The following is a 7,500-nucleotide window of genomic DNA, read 5'->3' on the forward strand; positions in this document are numbered from 1 at the left end:
GTCTTTACAAACAGCGCTTACACTGAAAGGGCATTATCATAATTTGTCACAATTTCACGGTATAATTCCAACTGTATAAAACACCGTAAATCAGGTTTCTGACTGGACCGGACCTATTGTTTGAGGAGCAGACACAATAACAAAACTCTCTGCAACGGGTTTGTTATTTATTGAACTGTAAGCTAATGATACATCATGTATGACATTCCTGGGAGTGTGTAAACGTATTTTTTTTTATAACCATATCATTTTTGTATGTTCTCTATAGTTATGTACTTGAAAATATAACAATTGACCCAATTCGGCACATTTTGAACAGTGATGCAATGGTTCATTGGATCAGTCTAAGGCTTTGCACATACACTGCTTCCATCTAGTGGCGAACATCTAAATTGCGCCTAGACTCCTAAAGTCACAATGGCTTTTCTCTACTAGCATTTCCAAGATGGAACAAAACAAAACTAATTGAAAAAGTGTTTTTTTTCTCCCTTTGTATTATCTTCTACCAGATCTAATGTGTTTTATTCTCCTTACATTCATTCACATCTCCACAAACTTCAAAGTGTTTCCTTTCAAATGGTACCAAGAATATGCATATCCTTGTTTCAGGGCCTGAGCTACAGGCAGTTAGATTTGGGTCCTGAGCTACAGGCAGTTAGATTTGGGTCCTGAGCTACAGGCAGTTAGATTTGGGTCTTGAGCTACAGGCAGTTAGATTTGGGTCCTGAGCTACAGGCAGTTAGATTTGGGTCTTGAGCTACAGGCAGTTAGATTTGGGTCCTGAGCTACAGGCAGTTAGATTTGGGTCTTGAGCTACAGGCAGTTAGATTTGGGTCCTGAGCTACAGGCAGTTAGATTTGGGTCTTGAGCTACATGCAGTTAGATTTGGGTCCTGAGCTACAGGCAGTTAGATTTGGGTCTTGAGCTACAGGCAGTTAGATTTGGGTCCTGAGCTACAGGCAGTTAGATTTGGGTCCTGAGCTACAGGCAGTTAGATTTGGGTCCTGAGCTACAGGCAGTTAGATTTGGGTCCTGAGCTACAGGCAGTCATTTTGAGGCAGGAGAATTTGGGGGAGAATGGGGAAAAAGGGTCCGATCCCTGAGAGGTACATGTTTTTTTCTTTCATAGGTATGCAGGGGCACCGCCAGGGATTTGGGGCCCCATGGAAAGATAGCACATTGGGCCCCATGGAATGATATCACATTGGGCCCCATGGAAAGATATCACATTGGGCCCCATGGAAAGATATCACATTGGGCCCCATGGAAAGATATCACATTGGGCCCCATGAAAAGATATCTCATTGGGCCCCATGGAAAGATTTCTCATTGGGCCCCATGGAAAGATATCTCATTGGGCCCCATGGAAAGATATCACATTGGGCCCCATGGAAAGATATCACATTGGGCCCCATGGAAAGATATCACATTTGGCCCCATGGAAAGATATCACATTGGGCCCCATGGAAAGATTTCTCATTGGGCCCCATGGAAAGATATCTCATTGGGCCCCATGGAAAGATATCACATTGGGCCCCATGGAAAGATATCACATTGGGCCCCATGGAAAGATATCATATTGGGCCCATGGAAATATATCATATTGGGGCTGGTTCAGGGGGAGACAGGGCTGGTTCAGGGGGATGGGGAGACAGGGGGAGGGGATGGGGAGAAGGGCTGGTTCAGGGGGATGGGGAGACAGGGCTGGTTCAGGGGGGGATGGGGAGACAGGGCTGGTTCAGGGGGGGAGACAGGGCTGGTTCAGGGGGGGGAGACAGGGCTGGTTCAGGGGGATGGGGGGGGCTGGTTCAGGGGGATGGGGAGACAGGGCTGGTTCAGGGGGATGGGGAGACAGGGCTGGTTCAGGGGGATGGGGAGACAGGGCTGGTTCAGGGGGATGGGGAGACAGGGCTGGTTCAGGGGATGGGGGAGGGCTGGTTCAGGGGGGACAGGGCTGGTTCAGGGGATGGGGAGACAGGGCTGGTTCAGGGGGATGGGGAGACAGGGCTGGTTCAGGGGGATGGGGAGACAGGGCTGGTTCAGGGGGATGGGGAGACAGGGCTGGTGAGCCTGAAGCTGGCATCTGTTGGGCCTGGCAACAGACAGGAACAACTGATTTAGTATGAATAGCTTGTTAATAGTTAATCTGCATTGATTAAATGTTGGCTAAAAGAGGAGTGAAATGTAAACACTCAGAATTTTCTGTTGAGATATTAAATAACTAATGTTCAGGGGGACGGGGAGCAAAAGACAGCCTATTTTCACTTTGGTTCACGGACTAAGCTGACAGGTTAGGGGGATTTACACGACTGGTTCAGGGGGATGGGGACTATTTTATGGTTGATTTCACCTTTCAGGGGGATTTAACACAGGATAGGCTGGTTGAGAGACAGGTGGTCTCATAAAAGAAATAAATAGGTGAAAATGGGTGTGCTATTTACCAATAGATTATGTACACCCTCCTTCCTTTGTGAAACATTTTCTTTATTTTCTTTCGTTTCGATTTTTGGAAGCCAGATTTTTCTTCAGGAAGTTGCTCAGACATGATGCTCACACTGGTTCAGGGGGGAACTCCTCACTCACAATTCATTTTATTTACATTGTAAATAAAATATTATATTAATGATGATAGGTTAATCATTTAATATTGATTGTATTTGTAGGGCTTTTTTTAAACCTAATGTTCTAATAATTTTTCAGGGCCCCTGTCAGTCACAGGCCCTTAGAATCAGGGCCTACACCCCAGTGACAAAAAATGTCATTGACCACTGAACTTCGAGTTCTAGTATTTCTGGTTTCGCGCGTCCTTTCTGTCTCTCTTGCGCCTCCGTAGTTACGGTTCGTTCAGTTTACCGGACCGTGTGTTGTTTAGTTATCGTTAGCTAGCCCACCTCATAAAGCCAAACGAATTGTAACGGTAACGTGTAAAGAGGTGATTTTAAACAAAGTTTTAAACATGTCAGAAAAAGGCGAAGTGGATTTAACTGGTGCTAAACAGAACACGGGCGTGTGGCTGGTAAAGGTACGTTGGAAATGTAGCATAAAAGTAAATAAATATAAACTGTGGGGATGAGTAGGTGAAAAGCGGCTAACACTAGTAGCTAGCGGCTAACATTTTCTTTATTTTCTAGTTTCGTTTTTGGAACAGATTTTTCTTCAGGAAGTAGCTAGCGGCTAACACTAGTTCATTTTAGCGGCTAACACTAGTAGCTAGGTTAATCATTTAATATTGATTGTATTTGTATTTTTTAAACCTAATGTTCGGCTAACACTAGTAGCTAGAAGCGGCTTGACACTAGTAGTTCTAGCTGGGTCCTTTCTGTCTCTCTAGCGGCTAACGGTTCGTTAGCTACCGGACCGTGTGTTGTTTAGTTATCGTTAGCTAGCCCACGGCTAAACACTAAGTAAGCTAGCGATTTTAAACACGTTTAGTAGAAAAAGGCGGCTAACACTAAACAGTAGCGTGTGGCTGGTAAAGCTAACACTAGGTAGCGGCTAACACTAGTAGCTAGCGGCTACACTAGTAGCTAACACTCAGTAGCTAAGCTAACACTAGTAGCTAGCGGCAACACTCGTAGCTAGTAGCTAGCGGCTAACACTAGTAGCTAGCGGCTAACACTAGTAGCTAGCGGCTAACACTAGTAGCTAGCGGCTAACACTAGTAGCTAGCGGCTAACACTAGTAGCTAGCGGCTAACACTAGTAGCTAGCGACTAACACTAGTAGTTAGCGGCTAACCCTAGTAGCTAGCGGCTAACACTAGTAGCTAGCGGCTAACACTAGTAGTAGCTAGTGGCAGCGCGGATGGATGAGGACGAGACTAGCCATCTATTGAAGTAGACTACAGTAACTATCATTATCATCACACTGCACACGTTAGCTAGCTAGCTAACAACCAGTGTCTTTGCCCACAGGTGCCCAAATACCTGTCCCAGCAATGGGCCAAAGCATCAGGCAGGGGAGAGGTGGGGAAACTCCGGATCGGGAAGTATGTAGTGTGTGTGTTATTGTTTGTTATCTCGTGTGTTATTGTTTGTTATCTCGTGTGTTATTGTTTGTCTGCCCCTTCTGACTCTCTCAAGTCTCTCCGTCATCTCCCCATCGTTGTTTACTTCCTCTACTGGCTAAAGAGAAGTAGCTCGCTAAGGGGATTTAGCTAATCAGTTGTTTTCTTCTTCTTTTGCTTTAGGAACCAAGGGAAGGCAGAGGTAATACTAGTAACTATGGTTACTGACACAGATGAACTGCAATCCTATGGAATATTGATCCCAATTCAGCCAGCAGTTGTCCTGGTCCTAAACTGACATAACTTACACTTGTTGTGCACCAGGTGGAATTCACTCTGAACGAAGACCTGACCATGATTGACAGCCTCGGGGACAAGCCAACGGGAGTGCAGGCCCCCAGGGACCACCCGTTCACCATGCAGACTGTAGGAGGACAGACCCTGGCCGTGTTCACTGAGACCCAGTCAGGTAAGGAACAGTTACCCCCCAACTGTAAACATGATGATGATGGAGAAATGTTGGTCTATTCTGGTGCACCCGGGAGCTGTGTGCTAAACGGCACCATACTAGCTAAGTGTACGGGGCGCCGTGCTAGTTAAGTGTGTGGGGGTAAGGTGCTGTTTGAGTAACCATGAAACCTGGAGGCCATGTTGTCTGAGTCATAACCTCTATTTGAATGTGTAGTCAGATAATATTGACTGTCAAAATGCCTTGTGTTTTCCCGACTGCAAATGAGCATGGTTTGTGATCAAAGCTAATCTTTCATCCATTAGAGTCATCAAAGGGTAAGTAGTACTGCGTGTCTGTGTGTATCACTCCGCCTCAGGGTAAGTAGTACTGCGTGTCTGTGTGTATCCGTCCGCCTCAGGGTAAGTCGTACTGTGTATCCCTCCGCCTCAAAGGTCCCTTTGCCTCTCTCTCCTTCTCCATCTCTCTCTCTGCCCCTTCCCGTCTCTCTCTCTCTGCCCCTTCCCGTCTCTCTCTCTCTGCCCCTTCCCGTCCCTCTCTCTGCCCCTTCCCGTCCCTCTCTCTGCCCCTTCCCGTCCCTTTCTCTGCCCCTTCCCGTCCCTTTCTCTGCCCCTTCCCGCCCCTTCTTTCTCTGCCCCTTCCCGTCTTTCTCTCCCTCTCTCCCCTTCCCGTCTCTCTCTCTGCCCCGTCCCGTCTCTCTCCATCTCTCTCTGCCCCTTCCCGTGTTCCATCCTCTCTCTGCCCCTTCCTGTCTCTCTCCATCTCTCTCTGCCCCTTCCCGTCTCTCTCCATCTCTCTCTGCCCCTTCCCGTCTCTCTCCATCTCTCTCTGCCCCTTCCCGTCTCTCTCCATCTCTCTCTGCCCCTTCCCGTCTCTCTCCATCTCTCTCTGCCCCTTCCCGTCTCTCTCCATCTCTCTCTGCCCCTTCCCGTCTCTCTCCATCTCTCTCTGCCCCCCCTTCCCTGCCCCTTCCCGTGTCTCTCCATCTCTCTCTGCCCCTTCCCGTCTCCCTCCATCTCTCTGCCCCTTCCCGTGTCTCTCCATCTCTCTCTGCCCCTTCCCGTGTCTCTCCATCTCTCTCTGCCCCTTCCCGTCTCTCTCCATCTCTCTCTGCCCCTTCCCGTCTCTCTCCATCTCTCTCTGCCCCTTCCCGTCTCTCTCTGCCCCTTCCCATCTCTCCATCCCTCTATCTTTGTTGTGGGCTGCATGTTGCCACAGCAGAACAGATGGAGGCCCTCTGCTTGTCTCAGTAACTCCGCTGGCTGTTTCTCAGATCGGATCAGAACCGCTGTGAACCAATCAGCTCCGTAGTTCGGATGTGATCTGGAGCTTGTTAATAACATAAACAAACCAATCAATATGATGGTATTGATCTGGTGGTGGAGTGTTTTGGTTTGACGTCATGCTTTATGCAATGATCTTTATGCCTCTTCTAATGTGCACGTCCTCCTCTCCTCTCCCTCGGGGGTGTGTGTCAATGTGAAGATCATGGTTTTATCTTTGTGTGTGAGTGTGAAGATTATGGTTTATCCTTGTGTGTGAGTTGAAGACGGTATATAAAGTTCTGTTTTGAGATACTTCCTGGTTTGAGTGTGAAGTCTGGCCACCGTCAGATGTGTTGTTCTGCATGGCGTTGAAGACAAACCGTCGTTGCCGAGCAGTTCATCTCTGTGGTTACTGCCTCTTCGCCAGAAAGCAGCTATTCTAAACCCTGGTGTTATTTCTTATTGGACCACCCTCTCCTCCCTTTCCCTCCTCCCTCCCTCCCTCCCCCCTCCCTCCCTCCTCCCTCCCTCCCTGTAGGCCAGTCAGAAGAGAGATCTGATGGCAGCACCTCAGGCCCAGGTGAGTCCCCTCAGTCTCTTCCCAACTGAGAGGTGTGGAGCCTGGGCATGAGGCTGGAGGTTAGGCCTCTGTCTGGTGGAGGTTAGGCCTGGTGGAGGTTGGTGAGGTGTAGAGCCTGGAGGTTAGGCCTCTGTCTGGTGGAGGTTAGGCCTCTGTCTGGTGGAGGTTAGGCCTCTGTCTGGTGGAGGTTAGGCCTCTGTCTGGTGGAGGTTAGGCCTCTGTCTGGTGGAGGTTAGGCCTCTGTCTGGTGGAGGTTAGGCCTGGTGGAGGTTGGTGAGGTGTAGAGCCTGGGCATGAGGCTGGATGTTAGGCCTATGTCTGATGGAGGTTAGGCCTGGTGGAGGTTAGGCCTGGTGGAGGTTAGGCCTCTGTCTGGTGGAGGTTAGGCCTGGTGGAGGTTAGGCCTGGTGGAGGTTGGGCCTCTGTCTGGTGGAGGTTGGTGAGGTGTAGAGCCTGGGCATGAGGCTGGAGGTTAGGCCTCTGTCTGGTGGAGGTTAGGCCTCTGTCTGGTGGAGGTTAGGCCTCTGTCTGGTGGAGGTTAGGCCTCTGTCTGGTGGAGGTTGGTGAGGTGTAGAGCCTGGGCATGAGGCTGGAGGTTAGGCCTCTGTCTGGTGGAGGTTAGGCCTCTGTCTGGTGGAGGTTAGGCCTCTGTCTGGTGGAGGTTAGGCCTCTGTCTGGTGGAGGTTAGGCCTCTGTCTGGTGGAGGTTGGGCCTCTGTCTGGTGGAGGTTGGTGAGGTGTAGAGCCTGGGCATGAGGCTGGAGGTTAGGCCTCTGTCTGGTGGAGGTTAGGCCTCTGTCTGGTGGAGGTTAGGCCTCTGTCTGGTGGAGGTTAGGCCTGTCTGGTGGAGGTTAGGCCTCTGTCTGGTGGAGGTTAGGCCTCTGTCTGGTGGAGGAGGCCTCTGTCTGGTGGAGGCCTCTGTCTTGGAGGTTGGCCTCTGTCTGGTGGAGTTGGCCCTCTGTCTGGTGGAGGTTGGCCCTCTGTCTGGTGGAGGTTAGGCCTCTGTCTGGTGGAGGTTGGCCTCTGTCTGGTGGAGGTTGGCCTCTGTCTGGTGGAGGTTGGCCCTCTGTCTGGTGGAGGTTAGGCCTCTGTCTGGTGGAGGTTAGGCCTCTGTCTGGTGGAGGTTAGGCCTCTGTCTGGTGGAGGTTGGTGAGGTGTAGAGCCTGGGCATGAGGCTGGAGG

The 7,500-nt window shown here is 50.0% G+C and overlaps 1 protein-coding gene and 1 long non-coding RNA gene across 5 annotated transcripts in view; both read left to right on the forward strand.

Annotated features, from left to right (window-relative positions):
• The first annotated feature begins 2,935 nt into the window (after nucleotides 1-2,935).
• gtf2f2a (general transcription factor IIF, polypeptide 2a) overlaps nucleotides 2,936-7,500 on the forward strand; it is a 13,373-nt gene continuing 8,808 nt past the window's right edge. The window contains exons 1-6 of the mRNA XM_046334082.1: nucleotides 2,936-3,022; nucleotides 3,914-3,987; nucleotides 4,189-4,207; nucleotides 4,330-4,474; nucleotides 4,780-4,791; nucleotides 6,278-6,319. Coding sequence (XP_046190038.1) covers nucleotides 2,957-3,022; nucleotides 3,914-3,987; nucleotides 4,189-4,207; nucleotides 4,330-4,474; nucleotides 4,780-4,791; nucleotides 6,278-6,319 — 358 coding nt within the window. The 5' untranslated portion in view covers nucleotides 2,936-2,956. The remainder of the gene's footprint in view (nucleotides 3,023-3,913; nucleotides 3,988-4,188; nucleotides 4,208-4,329; nucleotides 4,475-4,779; nucleotides 4,792-6,277; nucleotides 6,320-7,500) is intronic.
• LOC124018726 lies at nucleotides 6,326-7,171 on the forward strand. 4 transcript variants are annotated; one of them, XR_006835664.1, is made up of 4 exons: nucleotides 6,326-6,572; nucleotides 6,663-6,790; nucleotides 6,835-7,050; nucleotides 7,088-7,104. It is a non-coding gene; the product is annotated as an uncharacterized LOC124018726 (long non-coding RNA). The 4 variants fall into 4 exon arrangements; XR_006835666.1 differs by having other exon boundaries at nucleotides 6,349-6,378; nucleotides 6,441-6,572; nucleotides 6,835-7,171; XR_006835665.1 differs by having other exon boundaries at nucleotides 6,373-6,400; nucleotides 6,441-6,572; nucleotides 6,835-7,171.

Source organism: Oncorhynchus gorbuscha, unplaced genomic scaffold, assembly GCF_021184085.1.
Source record: "Oncorhynchus gorbuscha isolate QuinsamMale2020 ecotype Even-year unplaced genomic scaffold, OgorEven_v1.0 Un_scaffold_572, whole genome shotgun sequence".
NCBI lineage: Eukaryota > Metazoa > Chordata > Actinopteri > Salmoniformes > Salmonidae > Oncorhynchus > Oncorhynchus gorbuscha.